This window comes from Mastigoproctus giganteus, chromosome 1 (genome assembly GCF_048544385.1).
Source record: "Mastigoproctus giganteus isolate SK-2022 chromosome 1, ASM4854438v1, whole genome shotgun sequence".
Classification (NCBI taxonomy): Eukaryota; Metazoa; Arthropoda; class Arachnida; order Uropygi; family Thelyphonidae; genus Mastigoproctus; species Mastigoproctus giganteus.
In genome coordinates, this window is record NC_143575.1 from 278,475,305 (window position 1) to 278,497,326 (window position 22,022).

Below are 22,022 nucleotides of genomic sequence, written 5' to 3' on the forward strand. Positions count from 1 at the left end.
TTAGATATAATATTAAACTGTTTTTGTGTTGGGGTGAAAATCTAAATTTCATTTCAGTGTTCCCTCAGCAAGATAAGGAGAAATTTGTCTATAAAATCTGGAAATTTAACATTTTTGAATTGCTGTGTGCAGGCGTTATTTTTCAGTTTCAAGTGGCTGGAAACATATTGCATAGCTTCCAACTCTCTGGATTTATAATGGTGAATCCATTTTTTGATTTAATTTGATCCCCTTTCAATCTCACCTTCATAACTAGAGTTGGTTTACCATAGAATTTCTGTTGTTTTTTTTTTTTTTTGTTTTTTTTTTTTGCAAAACATCATTTTTCTCTCTTTTAATTTCATTAATAGTTTGCCATAATTGTTCATTTAGCCATTGATAAAAAAGGAAGAGAAACACGTTATACTGCAGATTTTTCATAAAAATGTTACAGCTCAGAGATGATATTCTCTCTCAATTTAGAAAGCAATAAAAAATATTAATAAAAGAGCTTAAGTTTATTTAAAAGTAATATAATTAAAGGGTTTATTTCAAAGAAAATGAATTTTATGTTTTCAACTCTTAACTCGCATTGCCAACAGAGTCTAGAAATGTGAACCATAGCACCACACCCTCTCATTAAATAAGTAATAGTATAGGATTAGTAATCGTGGCATGTGATGCATGAAAGCAAGCGTATGTGCTTATGTAGCATCAGTCAAAAAAAAATTCACACAACCATTCCCTCTAAATGTTGTCCAGTTCCTCCTTAAATTTATTTAACCTACCAACTTCCACAATGCCAGATGGAAGTTTTTTCCAGCAATTAACCACCCGCTGGCTAAGGACAAATTTCCTCACATCTATTCTACTGCTGTCTTTCCTCAATTTGAATTTATGCCCTCTCAGATGATTATTCTGAGCAAGAGGAAGACTCCCATAAGCATTTAGCATGCTCAAACCATTCAAGGCTTTATACACCTCAATCAGATCACCTCGCAGGTGCCTAGTCTCCAGACATTGCAATTTGCAAAACTTAAGCCTTTCTTCATAACAGCAGCATTTTGTCCCATTCACTAATCTTGTTGCCCTTCTCTGTACTCGTTCCAACAACTCTGCATCCTTCTTAAAATGAGGCCTCCAGACCTGTATGCAGTACTCAAGGCGTGGCCTGACCATTGTCTTATACAGAGAGACAATCACCTTTTCCCTGCTAGCAAAATTCCTGTATATCATTGACAAAACCCCATGACCTGCTCTTGCAGCCTGTCTGCATTGTAAAGGGTGCCTTCCTGGAAAATCACAATAACAAACAATCAGAAACAAGTACAGAGACAATAAGCCATGAGTGTCAAAACAAGTTGAAGTGTAAAACTAAGCTGTTTGTACAAATGTTAAAAAAAAAAAAAAAAAAAAAAAAAAAAAAAAGAATGAACGAAAAGCCAATTTTGATGTTTTGCTATCAAGGTGATTTGTAGCTGATACAATTCAATGATGTGTTACCACTTTAAGTATTTAATACATACATAGGAAAAGCTGTATGACTTTATGAATAAATTTTCTAAATGATGGACTTAGTTTGGCATCTAGTTCATGTTTTTCATTATTATATGAATGGTTTGAGCATGCTCAATGCTGATTGGATTCTTCCTCTAGCTCAGAATAATCACCTGAGAGGGCATAAATTCAAATTGAGGAATGATAGATGTAGGATAGATGTGAGGAAATTTGCCTTTAGCCAGCAGGTGGTTGGTTGGTGGAACAGACTTCCATCCCTTGCCGTGGAGGTTGATAGCTTAAATAAGTTTAAGGCTCAGCTGGACAGGTGTTTTGAACAAACAGAGGGGTGAAGTGGAAGTGGGTTTTTTTTTTTTTTTTTTGGCTGATGCTGCATAAGCTTGCTTTCTTGCATCAAATGCCTCTACTAATGCTAATGCTAACTATGTAGCATGGAACTATGAACAGTATTATGTAACGTGGCAGGCTAAGTAATTTACTATCGATTTGATAATGATATTTGATTATTTACAATACAGTATATTCTAATTATCCTATACTTCTTTACATGTACAACTGTCTTATGATTATTGCACTTTTGCTTATAAATTGAGTTAATTTAATTTATAAGCAAATGTGTAGCATCAAATTCGTCAAATTGAAAATTTGTAGTACCTTCCCAGACAAATGTTCTCTCCCCCATAGGCCTGAAGACATGAAGCAGTGAGTTCAAAGCATTGCCATAAATAGTTTGTGTTTGGCATTGAGGTGGTTCAATTCCTTTAAATTGTATAATTTCAATAATAAATTAGTTAATCAACCATGTGATATAATAGTGTAATATCTATCAATTCATTAACATTGTTTTGATTATGTCTCATTGTGAATATCTTCAGTCTCCTCCACTGGTGAGGTGTTACTTATTCAAGGTAGTGCAATACCATGGCAATTCTTTGTGAAGGTATTCACAATATAAGATATAATTAAAATGATTCAGACTTAACTACTTTAGTATATGACTACGAATCAAACTGATGTAATTGCACTAACCTATATGCTAGTCTTCTACCCGTATCATGAGGCTCCTGTCCTAAAATACTCTATAGTCTGTGCTACTGTACGCCATCAGGCATCTCTCATATTGTGGAATTATACTTCATAACTGGGTTGTCACTATTGCAACAACTAGGGGCACCTGTCCACCCACTGATGCCAATAAACTTCAAAACGGTGCTGTCTGGGTGGTGGTATCCACCGAGAATAAGTACTATTAGTCTTCTCCACTGGTGAAGCGTTACTTATAGTGTAATACCGTGGAAACTCATTGATATTCACAATATGAGATATAATTAAAACAATGTCAACTTAGCTGCTTTGGTAGATGGTTATGAATTAAACCGATGCAATTGCACTAACCTATATGCTTAAATATAATCATATTTAGAGAACCAATTTATCTAAATTTGAAAACCAATTTTGCAAAAAAAAACTTCAGGTATTCCTTGGTATCATTGAAGGTAAAGAAATATAGCTTAACTTCTCAATTTCAGTGTGAGAACTTATGAGATGCTATTATGAAATAAGAATAAATTGAGTGCAGCGGCACTTAAGGGAACTGAAAATTGCAAGGAGAAGCATGACAACCCAGGTCATTCTTGGCAGTTTAATTCCTTATAGCAGTACTGAGTGTTAGGGAATATTGAACAAGGTGAGGGGTGGAGGCAAATTCAGATCTTCTATTTCTGGTGCAGTTTTGCAAATGTACTTGACAACGAAGTCAGAACAGTAATGTCATTATTATAAACTCATAACATTAAATTATTAAATATATAATGTTATATTACAGATATATTGTATATAACTAAATTATATTTTTGTGTTTATAATTAATTAATTTTATTATATATAACTAAATAACATTTTTGAGGAGGTTCATTCTACTAAAATATCTTTCTTGAAGCAGTCAGTCTATTGATGTCTAAAGACAACTCAAATAGAAATCCACAGGCAGAGAATGTGGGTAAGCTAATGTTTAAAAGATACTATACTGGTGTACATCCAGTATAGTGTGTGTATGTGTATATATATATATATTTTTTTTTTTTTTTTTGGCTAATGCTGCATAAGCTCATACACATGCTTTCTTGCATCACATGCCACTACTACTACTACATCCGATGATTGTATATTAACATATATATATATATATAAATAATTTTTTTTTTTTTTTTTGTCAGTAAAAATTGAGTAAAAACCTATTTTTCTCCTGCATAGAAATACCTAATCTGCAGCTTTTCAAAAGTCAGAAGTGGTAGCTATAATACTTTAAGCAGACATTTGAAAACAAATGATAAGAATGTGCAGTATATAGAATGAAATAAAAACAAATAGATTTAGCATTTCATAGTGACGAAGATGTTTTCATATGTGCTGAATATTTATTTGCATCATTTATCATAGAACGTAATCTCTTAGTTCTGCTAATCATACCAGTCACATTCAAAAATGTTTCCTGAAAGTAAAATAGAAGAAAGAAAGAAAGAAGGGGGGGGGAAAGGTTGTGGAAGAACAAACAGCAAGTAATTTTAGTGAAATTGTGCATGTGGGGTGGGGGGGGTTAACTGTGCTGTTTTCAATTTTCGTACCAGTAATCAAAGTGGATTCCAAGCTATATCCAATTGTAATTTCACCTTTAATAATTAAAAAAATAAATAAACAAAATAAATAAATTGAAAGCTCTGAGTGCCCACATTGGAAGGTGATGCTGCAGGGTATAATAGGCATCTTCCAAAAACCTGAAAGCATGTGGATTCCTTTAAAATCTGGAGTGGTAAGTTTATTAAAAGAGTAGATTTCAAAAGACCAGTCAGAAACAAATACAGAGAAAATAAGCTTCCTTGTAATCTTCATTGTGTGTGCTGAAATGGGGGCTGCATGCTTTCCTGTGAAAGATGATGAATACTTGTTTTAGAAAATTATCTTTTCTTTTAGAAAAGATAATTTTAAGCAACTAATGCATGCACTAAAGTTTAAAAAAAAAAATAAAAAAAAAAAAAATACCAGCATGTGTGTGCATTTTTGCTGTTTTTGGATAAATAAACGATTAGAGTGGTAGAACATTTGCTACCTCTGATAGTATTAGTATTGCCCATATGGTGTAAGGATGCAATGGGCTTTTGCTGCATTGGCCAAAAATAAAATAAAATCCTAATAATAAGCCACCTATTTTACTGCCGCCTCATGTAGGTATCTATCCATCTCAGCTTTAAGTTTCTCCAAGCTGTCAGCCTCAACCAATCATGGAGGAATTTTATTCCAATAATTAACAAATCATTGGTTAATAGAAAACTTCCTACAATCCAATTTAACTCTCCCCCATGTAATTTAGTATTTGTATTAGCATTAGTAAGGGTGCATGTGCAAGAAAGCAAGCTTATTTAGCGTCTGCCAAAAAAAAAAAAATCACCTGCCACTCGCTCCAAATGTTTGTCTAGTTCTGCCTTGAATCTCTTTAAACTATCAACTTCTACAACAGATGGAGGTTTGTTCCAGCAATTAACCACACGCTAGCTAAAGGCAAACTTCTGCACCTCTACCCTACAACTGTCTGTCCTCAATTTGAAATTGTCCTCTCAGGCGATCATTCTGAGCAAGAGGAAGAATTCTATCAGCATTGAGCATGCTCAAACCATTCAAGGCTTTACACACCTCAATCCGATCACCTCTTGGGTGCCTAGTCTCCAGACACTGTAATTTGCAAAACTTAAGCCTTTCTTTTTAAGAGCAATCCTTTTCCATTCACTAATCTTGTTGCCCTTCCCTGCACTCGCTCCAGCAGCTCTACATCCTTCCAAAAATGAGGCCTCCAGACCCGTATATAGTACCCAAGAATTTGTAAATTCATTTGAATTAATGGTCCCTAGTTTCGGAATCATTTATAACAGTGAAAATTTCACCTTTGTTTATTTTACTTTAGCTTCTCAGAGCTTTGTCTTAATAAAATTTCCTCTAAGATGACTAGGTTCCAAGTTCTGCAGTCCACATATTTAAAGTCTTTCCATATATGGACCCACTGTTGCTGATCTCACTAGACCCTTTGCCCATCTTTGGACCCTTCCAAGAAGCTCCATCTTTTTTTTAGGTGCAGTATCTATACGTGAGCACAGTATTAAATGTGGTCTCACAGATGCCTTATGTAGTGGTTTATAACCTCCCTATAAGCAAATTTTCAATAAATCATTGATAAGTGACCATGGACTCTCCTTGCTGCCTGTCTCCACTGCTCTAAGACCCTCATGTCTTTTTTCCTCTACTGCTATTAGTATTAGTAGAAGTATATCATGCAATAAAGCAAGCTTATGCAGAAAAAAAAAAAACCCTCCCATTTCACCTCTCCATTCGTTCCAAATGCCTGTCCAACTCAGCCTTAAATTTATTTAGGCTATTAATTTCCACAACAAAAGATGGAAATCTTTTCCACCAATCAACTACCTGCAGGCTAAAGGCAAATTTCTGCACATCTATTCTACAACTGTCTTTCCTCAATTTGAATCTGTCCCCCCCCTCAGGTTCTTAATCTGAGCAAGAGGAAGAATCCTATCACCATTCAGCTTTCTCAACCCATTCAAGGCTTATACACCTCAATCAGATCACCTCACGTGTGCCTACTCTCCAGTCACTGCAATTTGCAGAACTTAAGCCTTTCTTGGTAAGAGCACCCCTTTGTTCCCCCTCACCAATCTTGTTGCTCTTCTTTGTACTCATTCTAGCAACTCTACATCCTTCCTAAAATGCCTCCAGACCTGTACACAGTACTCAAGGTGTGGCCTGACCATTGCCTTGTAGAACAGGATAATCACCTCCCTGTCCCTGCTGGCAAAATTCCTATATATCATTGACATGACCTGCCCTGGCAGCCCATCTGCACTGCTCAGCAAACCTCGTATCTGACTACACAATTACGCCCAGGTCTTTTTCACTTTCCACTTCCCTGAGTTTAACCCCATCGAGTGTGCAAGTTATTTTGGGTTGCATTTTGCTACATTAAAATATAGCTGCCAATTTTCTGATCAACCCGTTAGTCTATCCAAGTTGTCCCGAAGGAGCGCTGCTTGACACAGATTATTAACCACTTTTTCAGTCTTTGCATCATCTTCATATTTTGATATCACTCCCTTTGTTAATTTCATTTATGAAAAAAAGAAACAAGTGATTCCATTTCCAGTACTTGAGGGATACCACTTCTTATATGGCCCAATGTGAGTGTAGCCATTAATCACAGCCTTCTGTCTCCTGTCCTGCAGCCACTGTGCAGTGCATCTAAGAATCTTACCTGTGATCCCAGCATTTTTTTACTTATACAGTAACTTCTCTTATGGTACTGAATCAAATGCTTTGCTAAAATCAAAATAAAAAATGCTAAATTATTTCCTCCATCCAGATCAAGAATGACTGTCAGAATAGCTAATTAATTTGATTAAACATGATTTTCCCCTTTACCAAACTCTGTTGTTTACTTCAGAATTCGTTTCTATCTAAATGACCCAGCATTGCATTCTTGATCATTTCTGCAATGATTTTCCTTACCACTGACTGGTTAACAATTCCCACTTCGCTCTTAGAACTACCTCTATGTATTTGCCGCCTCTGTAGCCAGGTGGTAAGGAGCAGCAGTGTATAACACACGCTTCTTGATTAGATCGGGGTTCGTGCCCGTCACCACCAAATACGGAGGATGCGGAAAGGTCAGGAAATGACCACCGCATATCCCGGAGCAATATGGCCTTAGTTGCTAATGCTCCTAAAAACCAAATAACAAACAAACAAACCTTTATGTATTGGCAATACATTGGCACTTTCAGTGATTGTGATAATTGTCACAATCTTCTCTCTGTAGATTACTTCCACTCTCATACCTTTGCTTTCAACTAACTAACACCACAGATTCTATACTAGCTTATATAACTTCTGAATCTGCAAAAAGTTTTGTTGCACTCAGGCTGCTTTTGATATGAACCCTATATCCCTTCTGTCCTTCCTAAATACATTGTACCTGCCATAGTGAAACTCATCGTTCCTTATTTTTGTGTTTCATTTAAGTGGGGTTAGGATTAACAACACATCCACCACAAGTTTAATTATATAATTCCCAAATCTTTTTTCCTCAGGGGAATACCAAGGAAATTTTTAAATTTATGCATCATAGTTAACTTTGTTTAACCAGGCCACATATACTCAGACAGTCATGCCAACATTGGCAATATGGTCTTAGTTGCTAATGCTCCTAAAAAACCAAAACAACAACATTGTCGTACATGCAGAAGCAGTATAGTACTAACTGTTCAAAGACATATGGGCAATGCCATTGAAGTTTTCACAGATAAGTTGGTGTGAGTGAATGTCAGCCATTGAATGTAATAAATCTTCTGAAATCTATAAATTTTTCACATTTGCCACCCGTGTGAAAAATTGACATTCGGCATGGGAAGATGAGGACCCTTGAGGTTGCAATTAAATCTGATAGTGAGTGTGGCCAGTGTTGTTTCCCTCAACCTTTGTCATCACTTTCACAGTCCTCACTTTGTAATCGAAACCTCAGGGGTCTAATTTTTCCAGGCTGAATATGTCAATCAGCACTGAATTCTGCAGTGATTAGAAAGTTGGAAACTGGGGGGGGGGGGTTAATTGCAGTCTTAATGCTTGGTTTTGAGTGCATGAGGTAGGCCTTAAAATTATCTTATAACACAACTTCAGGTGTGTTTTTCACAAAACAGCAGTTATTGCTATCTGCATAATGATTGATAATAATAAATATTGCATAATAATAAATCCCAGAGTTTAGCAAAATGTGTTAAGCTGTTCTATCTTTGATAAACATTACTGCTGCCACTTATGTGTTTTATTGTAAAGTTTTTATTCTTCATAATAATTACTTTTTGGAAAGTATTCTTCATAGTGATTAGCTGTTGTCTTTTCAGCGTCCGCATCCACAGCCTACGGGACAACCACCAGTTGCCATACCGGGTACAACGGGTTCTCAAATAGCAGGTGTGAATGGAACATCTGTCACAACACCAAGCAGTGTTCCTGCTGCAGGATATGCATCTCCTGACTCTACTGCGACAAGAGTTGCTGTAATGTCACGTTCTGGCAATACTTTACCTCAACGACTAGTATCTCAGCCTTATCAACAACCTCGGCAGCAAGTTATTACACCAGCTTCGAGTTCTGAAAGTAGGCTTGTTAATGGTTTTACTGTACCTTATTCTCGCCCTTCAAGTCAACCATCTCCCACTACTTCTGCTATAAGTACTGTTCAGAGTAGATCACCTAGCACAGGGCTTTCTCCTCAGTCCTGCCAAATCTCTACAACAACTGGTCATGTTCAGCAAAATAAACCAAATATTTCTACCTCCCATTTAACTGTTGGAAATTCATCTGTCCTTCATCCAGGTTCCACGCAAAAATCACAGCTTCAGCCTTCTCCCATATCCGCCTCCCAACCACCAAACCCTGTTGTAACATCCCCTGCCAGCACATCAGTACAGGTATGGAAGATCATTATTTATAAAATTTGAAAAATTTGTATGAATAAGATGACTAACATCATTTCCATGGTATACAAAACTATTTTAAAGCAGAATTAGAGAGGAGTGTCTTACTTTTAAGTTTAGACATCAAAATTAAATTAAAACTGAAGCTAACTGAAAAACTACACTACACTCTTTACCACCTGTGAGGTTCTATGTTTCTTGAAGTTTGATAATCTTTATATACATTCTTAATACAAGGTATTTTGGCAATTTTTTTTACTTGCACTTTACATGAAGGCTAAAGCCAAAAGCATTGCCAAAATATTTTGTATTATGTATTGAGGCAATTACATTTCAATAAAAACTTATTGTTTATTGAAATGTGTGCAACACAAAAATGAGAAACTTCTTTACAAAAATTACTTACCTCTTAGTTCTGCTTATTTATTTCCATTTTATATTATTCTACTTATTGTATTTGTGATGTTATTTGGATAATCATTTTAGGCAATAATTCTCTAAGTGATAATAATTTATACAGTCACATGTGCTAGGGTTTTTTTTTTTTTTTTTAATTATATATATCTACTACTAAGCATCTATCGCATTTCACTCCAGCAGTTTATATAACTGGGACAACCAGTCAAAGCCACATTCTCCTTGGGAGCCCATCACCACCAAATACGGAGGATGCAGAAAGGTCAGGGAATGACCACCGCATATCCCAGAGCAATATGGCCTTAGTTGCTAATGCTCCTAAAAAAAAAAAAAAAAAACCTAAAACCAACCTATTCTCCTTGGGAGGAAATGGAAACTACTCTAGCATATGACCAGAACTTAGAGAGAATTCATATGTTAACAGGCATAGCCAAAAATATATACTATATACCACAGCATCTTAGTTGTTCAGTATTATCGTCTTGTGATGTCTGTTATTCTTTATTTGAGCTGCTTTTTTTTTTTTTCTCAATTTAAATAACAGACATTGGTGATGTCTGTTTTTTAGCATTATAGCATTAGTAGAGGCATTTGATGCAAGAAAGCAAGCTTATGCAGCATCAACCAAAAAATAAATAAAGTAAAAAAAAAAAATAAAAAATAACCACTTCCACTTCACCCCTCTGTTCGTTCGAAATACCTGTCCGGCTGAGCCTTAAACTTATTTAGGCTATCAACTTCCACGACAAGGGATGGAAGTCTGTTCCACCCACCAATAACCCACTGGCTCAAGGCAAATTTCTGCACATCTATCCTACATCTGTCTTTCCTCAATTTGAACTTATGCCCTCTCAGGTGATTATTCTGAGCAAGAGGAAGAATCCCATCCTGAGCAAGAGGAAGAAGCCTTGAATGGTTTGAGCATGCTCAAACCATTCAAGGCTTTGTACACCTCTATCAGATCTCCTCGCTGGTGCCTAGTCTCCAGACACTGTAATTTGCAAAACTTAAGCCTTTCTTCGTAAGAGCACCCCTTTGTTCCATTCACTAATCTTGTTGCTCTTCTCTGTACTCCTTCCAGAAGCTCTACATCCTTCTTGAAATGAGGCCTCCAGGCCTGTATACTGTACTCTAGGGGTGTGGCCTGACCATTGCCTTATACAAGGGAATAATCATCTCCTTATCCCTGCTAGAAAAATTCCTATATATCATTGACGATACACCATGAGCTACTTTTGCAGCCCGTCTGCACTGCTCAGAGAACTTCATATCTGCCTGCACAACCACCCCCAAGTCCCTTTCATTCTCTACCACTGTCAGTGTAGTACCACAGAGTTGATACGTTGCTCTGGGGTTGCTGTTTCCCATGTGTAGTACTTTACATTTGTCTATGTTAAACTTCATTTGCCACTTCTCAGCCCATCTGCTCAACCTTTCCAGATCCTGTTGCAGCAGCATAGTGTCAGTAGTGTCCTTGACAACCCTTCCAACCTTTGTATCATCTGCAAACTTGTACATTAAGCTTGATATACCATCATCAATATCATTTATAAATATAGAAAACAATAATGGACCCAACACTGAACCCTGAGGGACTCCACTAATAACATTAGTCCACGATGAGCAGTGTCCATTGATTACCACTCTCTGTCTTCTCCCCCTCAACCACCCCTTTATCCATAGCAGCAATTTGCCTGCAATGCCACACTTCTCCAATTTGTGCAACAGTCTTCCATGTGCAACAGTATCAAAAGCCTTTCTAAGATACAAGTATATAATATCAAAATTATTCCCTGCATCCAGTTCTTTTGTGACTTCATAGTATCCAATCAAATTGGTCAGGCAAGACTTACCCTTAACAAAACCATGCTGTGTCCGAGCTATAACTGAAGTCTTGTCTAGATGATCCTGCAGTGCTTCTTTAACCAGTGCCTCCATTAATTTTCCGGGAACAGAAGTTAAACTCACAGGTCTATAATTACTTGTGTCAGCCTTTGATCCTCCCTTGTGAATTGGGGGTCACATTTGCACATCTCCAGTCCATGGGAACCTCCCCTGAGTCCAAAGAAGCTCCATAATTATGGCTAAAGGTTTGCTTGCTTCCTTTGCTGCCTCCTTTAATATAACTGGATAGATCCCATCCACCCCAGGTGCCTTTCTTGTGTTCATCTTCAACAATTTCTCCTCCACTTTACTCTCAATTATTACAAGATTCTTTAGCTTACTGCTAGAGTTGAATACACCTCTGGCATTCCCCTCCCTGAATAACTCTTCATGTGTGAATGTCGATGCAAAATATTCATTTAGTTTGTTAGCTACCTGAGCAGGATCATCAACAGTTGACCCATCAATATCAAGTGGACCAATCTGATTCATCCCCTTCCTTCTGTAGTTTACATAAGTAAAGAACTCTTTGCTGTTTTTCTTTGCATCCCTTGCCAAGGATCTCTCGTAAGCTGCCTTCGCCTGCCTAACCTCCTTTGTAACTTGGTTACAGATCAACTTGTATCTATCATAGGCTTCTGTGTCACGTGTTAATTTGTATGTATCCCATGCATTTTTCTTCTCTGCCATACGCCTCATTAGTTCATCTGACATCTAGTTAGGCCTAAATCTTGAACAATATTTCTTAGTTGGTATGTAAAGCCTAGTAGCTTGCACGATAAGTTCTTTGAATGCTTCCCATTTTGAATTTGCTGTTGGTAACATCATCAGTTGATTCCACTCTATAGAATTTAAATACTGTCTCAGTCCATCGTAGTCACCTTTACGAAAGCAATACCCCTTCCCTTTACCCCTATTGGTAGTTACTTCTTTGAGTAACTCCCACTTCAGAACACTGTGATCACTGCCACCTAGTGGTTCATTTATCTGCAGATTCTTAATGCATGAAGAATCACTACTGATAATCAAATCAAGAGTATTACTCCCTCTAGTTGCCTCCCGAACATGCTGATGTAGAAAACAATCATCCACTAAATCCACAAAAGCCTTGCTAGTGTGTCAGTGACCAGCTCCCAAATTCCAGTCAATATCTGGGAAATTAAAATTCCACATTATAAGAGCCTCTGATTTACTGGCCCACTCTATTTCTCTGTACAGTTTCTTATTATACTCATCAGAGTCATTAGCCCTATAGCACACTCCTACTCTCAATTTTGATCTCCCAATGCTTATGTCACACCAAACTGACTCGACACTGCACTGTCCAGCGATGTCGACTGGCTTCACTTCCTTGGATTTTATGTGTTTCTTAACTAATAGCATAACCCCTCCTCCCTTACTATCCTGTCTATCCTTTCTGTAGATATTGTACTCCCCAAATTCCAGTTCTGCATTCCTTATATCTGTGTGACACCACGTCTCTGAAATCCCAACAATATCTGCCTTTGATGTTTTGAGCAATAACTCAAATTCATCAAATTTATTTACTAAACTCCTAGCATTGGTGTACACGCAAGTATACATGCACCTGCTCTTCCTCTTAGCCACCCTAACACAACCCATCTGTTTACTTGTACCCCCATGATTCCCAGCAGTCTTTGTAATATCCTGCATCTTATTTTCCAGGCTGCTGCTCATTCCAATAGAAGCAGTGCAAGAATCACTTTCAACTCTGGCAGTGGCTACTGTTAATCTATTAGTCCATGTATCCCCCCAATCTAGCAGTTTTCCGACCCACCTAACACTGCCTCGATAGCATCAGCAAACATTCTTGCACCCTTTCTATTTAAGTGTATCCCATCCCTGTAGAAGTAGTCTCTCCTGTTAACAAGTACAGACCAGGCTGAAAAAAATTCTACCCCTTGAGCCCTGCACAATCTTTCCAGGGCCAAATTGATCGACAGGGCTCTCATCATATACTCCCTCCTATCGTGTCTGGGCAGAATTGCAGACACTTTCAAAGTCAACTCTAATTCACGGCTTTTTTTCATCAGTGACCTGTACTTGTTAAGTAATTCCGCCGATCTCCTACTCTTAATATCATTAGTGCCAACGTGTACAACTATATCACCTTTTGTGCCCTTAAAAGATGATATCAGCTCTACAACGTCATCAACCTTTGCCCCTGGCAGACATACCCTGGTCCTGTTTCACCTATCCTTTTTACAAAGCATGTTTCCCGTTTCCCTGACAATAGTCACCAACAACTACTAGTTCCTTTGGGACCAGCGCATTCTGCCTTGTTGGTTGCCACTGTGTTGCGTGATGACTAAGTGCAAGCTCTGGCATTGGTGTGGGCACCTGAAAGCTTGATGGGCCCCTCACTTGTAATCCTTCGAGGGCATCCACCCTGTCCTTCAAGCTCTCATATAGGCCCATAACAACGCTGAGTTGTCGCCTGATTTCCTTACACTCCTTGCATCGCGCACATACAAAGACATCCCCGTTATTTAAGTTGAACAGTAATAAAATTATTCCTTACCAGAAAAATTTTGTTACTGCTCAACTTAATAACTTATTATACTGAATAACAGTCCCATGTGGCTTTTTTCATTGAACACATTTCTTATAGCTGCCAAATACACTGAGTGATCTCTGAATTTTGAACACTTACCTAATATGTTGGCAAGGATAACAGCCACTATTTGCCTAGACATCGAATACACCAATGTCTGTAGGGATCTGCAGTCATGCTGCCTGCAAGGCTTTCCACAGTGTCAGTCTGTGTTCCACGAACCACTTACATACAGTGCAAGCCTGATGACATGCCACATTATCTTGGGAAGATCCCGTTTCTGTCCTGGAAAATATGCTACATGGAAGGTTTGCACGTGATCTAAGAGTTGCTGGTTGACCTCATCAGTAAAACATTAATTCCTATGCACTAGGGGTCCTAGATCTTGCCAGCAAAATATGCCTCGTATTAAGCAACCTCTGCCACCTGTCTGGATAATGGACACCAAGCACAATGGGTCCATGGACTTATTAGTTGCACTACACACACATGAAGGCATCCATTGGCATGTTGCACCAGGTATTTGGACTCATCTGACCAGCACTCTCATTTCCAGTCCTTCAGTATCCAACCAGCATGTTGTTGACACCACAGCATTCACCATCAGTGATGATTAGCAGTGCAGTAAGGGTGTCGTCTCTTGGGTCGTCTGCTGTGGAACCCCATACATCTGAGTGCACAGTGCATCACCATTTGGAATATTAGTCTTGTATTCTTAGGGTGCAAGAATATTTGCTGATGCTATCGAGACAGGTTAGGTGGGTCAGAAAACTGCTAGCTTGGGGGGAGGATTCAAGGACTAATAGATTAACAGCAGCCACTGCCAGAGGTGAAAGTGATTCTTGCACTGCTTCTATTGGAATGAGCCGCAGTCTGGAAAAAAAAATGCGGGATATTTCAGAGACTGCTGGGAGTCATTGCGGTACAAGTAAACACATGGGTTGTGTTAGGGTAGCTAAGAATAGGAACAGGTGCATGTATACTTGCGTGTACACAAATGCTAGAAGTTTGGTAAATAAATTTGATGAATTTGAGGTATTGCTCAAAACATCAAAGGCAGATATTATTGGGATATCAGAGACATGGTATCACACAGATACCACGTCTCTGATATAAGAAATGCAGAACTGGAATTTGGGGAATACAATGTGTACAGAAAGGATAGACATTGATAGGAAGGGGGGGAGGGGTTATGCTATTAGTTAAGAAACACATCAAATCCAAGGAAGTGAAACAAGTCGACATCGCTGGACAGTGCAGTGTCGAGTCACTTTGGTGTGACATAAGCATGGGGAGATCAAAATTGAGAGTAGGAGTGTGCTATAGGCCTAATGACTCTGATGAGTATAATAAGAAACTGTATAGAGTGGGCCAGTAAATCAGAGAGTCTTATAATGGGGGATTTTAATTTCCCAGATATTGACTGGAATTTGTAGATTGGTCACTCACACTCTAGCAAGGCTTTTGTGGATTTATTGGATGATTGTATTCTACATCAGCATGTTTGGGAGGCAACTAGAGGGAGTAATACTCTTGACTTGATTATCAGTGGGGATTCTTCATGAATTAAGAATCTGCAGATAAAGGAACCACTAGGTGGCAGTGATCACAGTGTGTTGAAGTGGGATTTACTCAAAGAGGTAACTACCATTAGGGGTAAAGGGAAGGGTTTTTGCTTTCGTAAAGGCGACTACAATGGTCTGAGGCAATATTTAAATTCTGTACAGTGGGACCAACTGATGATGTTACCAACAGCAAATTAAAATTGAAAACATTCAAAGAATTTATCATACCAACTAAGAAATATTGTTCAAGGTGCAGGCCTAAATGGATGTCAGATAAACTATTGAGACATATGGCAGAGAAGAAAAATGCATGGGATACATATAAATTAACATGTGACACAGAAGCCTATGATTGATATAATCTGGTCTGTAACCAAGTTACAAAGCAGGCGAAGGCAGATTACAAGAAATCTTTGGCAAAGGATGCAAAGAAAGACAGTAAAGAATTCTTTACTTATGTAAACTCTAGAAGGAAGGGGATGAATCAGATTGGTCCACTTGATATCGATGGTTCAACTGTTTAGCATTAGCATTAGCATTAGCAGAGGCATATGATGCAAGAAAGCAAGCTTATTCAGCATCAGCCAAAAAAAAAACAAAAAAAAAAAAAAAAAAAACCCACTCCCATTTCACCCCTCCGTTCGTTCGAAATACCTGTCCAGTTGAGCTTTAAATTTGTTTAGGCTATCAACTTCAACAACCAGTGATGGAAGTCGGTTCCACCAACCAACCACCCGCTGGCCAAAGGCAAATTTCCGCACATCTATCCGACATCCGTCCTTCCTCAATTTGAATTTATGCCCTCTGAGGTGATTATTCTGAGAAAGATGAAGAATCCCATTGGCATTGAGCATGCTCAAACCATTCAAAGCCTTATACACCTCTATCAGATCACCTCGCCGGTGCCTAGTCTCCAGACTCTGTAATTTGCAAAACTTAAGCCTTTCTTCGTAAGAGCAACCCTTTGTTCCATTTACTAATCTTGTTGCCCTTCTCTGTACCCGTTCCAGCAGCTCTACATCCTTCTTGAAATGAGGCCTCCAGACCTGTATACAGTACTCAAGATGTGGCCTTACCATTGCCTTATACAAGGGAATAATCACCTCCTTATCCCTGCTAGAAAAATTCCTCTTTATCATTGACAAGACACCATGAGCTACTCTTGCAGCTCGTCTGCACTGCTCAGAGAACTTCATATCTGCCTGCACAATTACCCCCAGGTCCTTTTCATTCTCCACCACTGTCAGTGTAGTACCGCAGAGTTGATACGTTGATCTGGGGTTACTGTTTCCCATATGCAGCACTTTACATTTGTCGATGTTAAACCTCATTTGCCACCTCTCAGCCCATCTGTTCAACCTGTCCAGATCCTGTTGCAGCAGCATAGCGTCAGTATTGTCCTTAACGACCCTGCCAACCTTTGTATCATCTGCAAACTTGGACATTAAACTTGATATCCCATCATCAATATCATTCATAAACACCGAAAACAACAACGGACCCAACACTGAACCTTGAGGAACTCCACTAATAACATTAGTCCACGTTGAGCAGTGTCCATTGATTACCACTCTCTGTCTTCTGCCACTCAACCATCCCCTTATCCATAGCAGCAATTTGCCTCCAATGCCACACTGCTCCAATTTGTGCAGCAGTCTTCCATGTGCAACAGTATCAAAAGCCTTTCTAAGATCCAAATATATAATATCAAAGTTATTCCCTGCATCCAGTTCTTTTGTGACTACATCATAGTATCCAATCAAATTGGTCAGGCAAGACCTGCCCTTAACAAAACCATGCTGCGTCTGAGCTATAACTGAATTCTTGTCTAGATGATCCTGCAGTGCTTCTTTAACCAGTGCCTCCATTAATTTACCTGGAACAGAAGTTAAACTAACAGGTCTATAATTACTTGTGTCAGCCTTTGAACCTCCTTTGTGAATTGGGGTCACATTTGCACATCTCCAGTCCATAGGTACCTCCCCTGAGTCCAAGGAAGCTCTCATAATTATGGCTAAGGGTTTGCTTACTTCCTTTGCTGCCTCCTTTAATATAACTGGATAGATCCCATCCACCCCAGGTGCCTTTTTTATGTTTATCCTCAACAATCTCTCCTCCACTTTCCTCTCAGTTATTACAAAATCATCCAGCTCACTGCCAATGTTTACTTTACCTACATCATTCTCCTTCCTGAATAACTCCTCATGCGTGAATGTAGATGCAAAATACTCGTTTAGATTGTTAGCCACCTGAGCAGGATCCTCAACTGTTGAACCATCAATATCCAGTGGACCAATCTGATTCATCCCTTTCCTTTTCGAGTTCAAGTATGTAAAGAACTCTTTTCTGTTTTTCTTTGCATCCTTTGCCAAGGATTTTTCATAGTCTGCCTTTGCCTGCCTAATCTCCTTTGTGACTTGGTTACAGACCAACTTATATCTATCATAGGCTTCCATGTCACCCATTAATTTGTATGTATCCCATGCATTTTTCTTCTCTGCCACATGTCTCATTAGTTCATCTGACAACCATTTAGGCCTAAACCTTGAACAATATTTCTTAGTTGGTATGTAAAGCCTGGTAGCCTCCAAGATTAGTTCCTTGAATGCTTCCCATTTTGAGTTTGCTGTTGGTAACATCATCAGTTGGTCCCACTGTATAGAATTTAAATACTGTCTCAGACCATCATAGTCGCCTTTACGAAAACAAAAACCCTTCCCTTTACCTCTGATGGTAGTTACCTCCTTGAGTAAATCCCACTTCAACACACTGTGATCACTGCCACCTAGTGGTTCATTTATCTGCAGGTTCTTAATGCATGAAGAATCACTACTGATAATCAGATCAAGAGTATTGCTCCCTCTTGTTGCCTCACGAACATGCTGATGTAGAAAACAATCATCCAATAAATCCACAAAAGCCTTGCTAGTGTGCGAGTGACCAACCCACAATTTCCAGTCAATATCTGGGAAATTAAAGTCCTGTTGATGATCCTGCTCAGGTAGCTAACAAACTAAATGAATATTTTGCATTGACATTCACACATGAGGAGTTATTCAGGAGGGGAATGCCAGAGGTGTATTCAACTCTGGCAGTAAGCTAGATAATCTTGTAATAACTGAGAGGAAAGTGGAGGAGAAATTGTTGAGGATAAACATAAAAAAGGCACCCGGGATGGATGGGATCTATCCACTTATATTAAAGGAGGCAGCAAAGGAAGTAAGCAAATTCTTAGCCATAATTATAAGAGCTTCTTTGGACTCAGGGGAGGTACTCATAGACTGGAGAAGTGCAAATGTGACCCCAATTCCACAAAGGAGGATCAAAGGCTGACACAAGTAATTATAGACCTGTTAGTTTAACTTCTGTTCCAGGAAAATTAATGGAGGCACTGGTTAAAGAAGCACTGCAGGATCATCTAGACAAGAATTCAGTTATAGCTCGGACACAACATGGTTTTGTTAAGGGATAGTCTTGCCTGACCAATTTGATTGGATACTATGATGCAGTCACAAAAGAACTGGATGAAGGGAATAACTTTGATATTATATATTTGGATCTTAGAAAGGCTTTTGATACTGTTGCACACCGAAGACTGCCGCCGCATAAATTGGAGCAGTGTGGCATTGGAGGAAAATTGCTGCTATGGATAAAGGGATGTTTGAGAGAGAGAGAGAAGACAGAGAGTAGTAATCAATGGACACTGCTCATTGTGGACTAATGTTATTAGTGGGGTCCCTCAGGGTTCAGTGTTGGGTCCATTATTGTTTTCTGTATTTATAAATGATATTGATGATGGTATATCAAGCTTAATGTCCAAGTTTGCAGATGATACAAAGTTTGGCAGGGTTGTTAAGGACACTACTGACGCTATGCTGCTGCAACAGGATCTGGAAAGGTTGAGCTGATGGGCTGAGAGATGGCAAATGAAGTTTAACATTGACAAATGTAAAGTACTACATATGGGAAACAGCAACCCCAGAGCAATGTATCAACTCTGTGGTACTACACTGACAGTGGTAGAGAATGAAAAGGACCTGATGGTAATTGAGCAGGCATATATGAAGTTCTGTGAGCAGTGAAGACGGGCTGCAAGAGTAGTTCATGGTGTCTTGTCAATGATATACAGGAATTTTTCTAGAAGGGATAAGGAGGTGATTATTCCCTTGTATAAGGCAATGATCAGGCCACACAGGTCTGTATACAGGTCTGGAGGCCTCATTTCAAGAAGGATGTAGAGCTGCTGGAACGAGTACAGAGAAGGGCAACAAGATTAGTGAATGGAACAAAGGGTTGCTCTTACGAAGAAAGGCTTAAGTTTTGCAAATTACAGTGTCTGGAGACTGGGCACCAGCGAGGTGATCTGATAGGGGTCTATAAAGCCTTGAATGGTTTGAGCATGCTCAATGCTGATAGGATTCTTCCTCTTGCTCAGAATAATCACCTGAGAGGGCATAAATTAAATTGAGGAAAGGCAGATGTGCGGAAATTTGCCATTAGCCAGTGAGTAGTTAGTTGGTGGAACAGACTTCCATCCCTTGTTGTGGAAATTGATAGTCTAAATAGATTTAAGGCTCAGCTGGACAGGCATCTTGAACGAACGGATTGGTGAAATGGGAGTGGGTTTTTTTTTTTTTTTTTTTTGGCTGATGATGGAAGCTTGCGTTCCTACATCATGTGCCTCTATAAATGCTAATTCCTTATATTGTACTGCAGTATCAACTGTCACACAGTGACCTGCCATTGAGCCCATGTAATGTGCCGCACTCTTCGCTCACCTCAAAGTTCTACGTTACATGATCCTTTACAGTTCTGTTTGTTGGAGGTGGTTTGACCCATTCAGCACCATTCTTTGCACACCTTATCCCCACTTGGCTGTGAGCAGTAATCTACTCCGGCAACAGGCCATTCGAAATCAGAGTTCATCCCTCTAGTATATACCCAATCAGAAGTAAGCCACATGGCATCAAATACAGGATTTGGGTCATAAACATCATCATTTCCCTATTTGCATTATACTCTAATAAGGCTGTGTATATTAATGCTATGTGTGTTTTAGTTTTATATAAATACAGATTTTATATATATTGTTTCCTGTACTAAAAAAGGTGAGAAGAATCACATGAGACTGAGTTGTTTTATTTTACTTTATTTTAATATAAATTGTAACCAGTTGATATTCTGTCACCATATGATATCCATTCTCCTTATCTTATTCTAGATATTTTCTTATCTGCTTTTTTTCTTTTCCAGTGCTGCAAAAGCCTGTGGCTTCTTGCACTATATGGCAAATTTTATTATTATTATCTCTGCCAAATTAACATCCTGTTCTCCTGTTTTTCCACCTATTTTGGTATTCTTCATGTTTAATTCCAATTAAATTAGTAAGAACATCATCATATATTTGCTCTTCCATGCACCTAATATTGTACTCTTGTTTTACTTTATTCTGCCTTGCATCCCAGTTAAACATTGTTATACCATGCGAAAGAAATTTTTGTGAACTTCAACAAATAAGGCTGAAAAGGTGCCAACTGCCACCTTTATTCAATTAAAAATTAAAAATCAGACTACTGCTAAAGAAAGATGTACAAAGGGTACTAGGAAAGTTTTGCAATACAGCTTTGTTTATTTAATTTTTTCAAAGTAATTTCCTCTACATTCAATACACCTCTCCATCCTCCGAAACCAATCTTTAAACCAGTTCTGCCAAGTTTCACTAGGGAGTAAAGCACACTCGTTGTCCCAAGCCCGTAGAAGGTCCTCATCACTGGAAAACCGTCTCCCTTTTAGCTTCATTTTCACATGCGGGAGCAGTGCAAAGTCGCAGGGAGCAAGGTCTGGACTGTAGGGAGGGTGCTCGAGAAGTTTCAGTCCTGTCGTGGTCAAATATTCGGTGCAGGCTTTGGCGCGGTGAGCTGGAGCATTTTCGTGATGGAGGTACCAGGTGTCCATTCTTGACTTTGGCCGCAGGTTCTTCATAGATCCAATGACTTTAGGCAGGCATTGTTCAGTATACCACTTAGCTGTGACTGTCTTCTGCGTGTCCAAAACGACATGTTCCACAATTCCACTCGATTTGAAAAATACAGCTATCATTTTCTTCTTTACAGATCGGGATTTTCTGACAATTACGGGTGTGTCGTCATCATCAAAGACCCAAACTTTGTTTTGAGCCTTGGTCGGCAGATCGTAATAGTACAGCCAAGTCTCGTCACCTGTCATGATGTTGTTCACATATCGAGATTGTCCCTTATCAAACTTTTTTAACATCTGCTGGCACCAAGTCACACGTCGTGTCATCTGCTCTTCAGTCAGTTGATGCGGCACCCAGAGAGAACAAAGTTTCTTCACGTGCAAATGATCTTGCAGAATCGAACGAATTGCTGGTGCATTTAGGCCCAAAGTATCCTCTATCTGTTGGTAGGTCACTCGCCTGTTTTCGTCAAGCATTTTCCTCACAGCAGTAACGTTTTCCTCCGTAACTGACGTTCGTGGCCTTCCCGACCTCTCAGAATCCTCCAGAGTGAAATTTCCCCTTTGGAATTCTCT

The 22,022-nt window shown here is 38.9% G+C and overlaps 1 protein-coding gene across 5 annotated transcripts in view; it reads left to right on the forward strand.

Moving 5' to 3' along the window:
- The window catches only part of Utx (Utx histone demethylase), a 758,689-nt gene that overhangs the window by 591,754 nt on the left and 144,913 nt on the right, over positions 1-22,022 (forward strand). For all 5 annotated transcript variants that reach the window (XM_090377749.1, XM_090377755.1, XM_090377761.1 and 2 more), the window contains one exon: positions 8,454-9,023. In XM_090377749.1, coding sequence (XP_090233875.1) covers positions 8,454-9,023 — 570 coding nt within the window. The remainder of the gene's footprint in view (positions 1-8,453; positions 9,024-22,022) is intronic.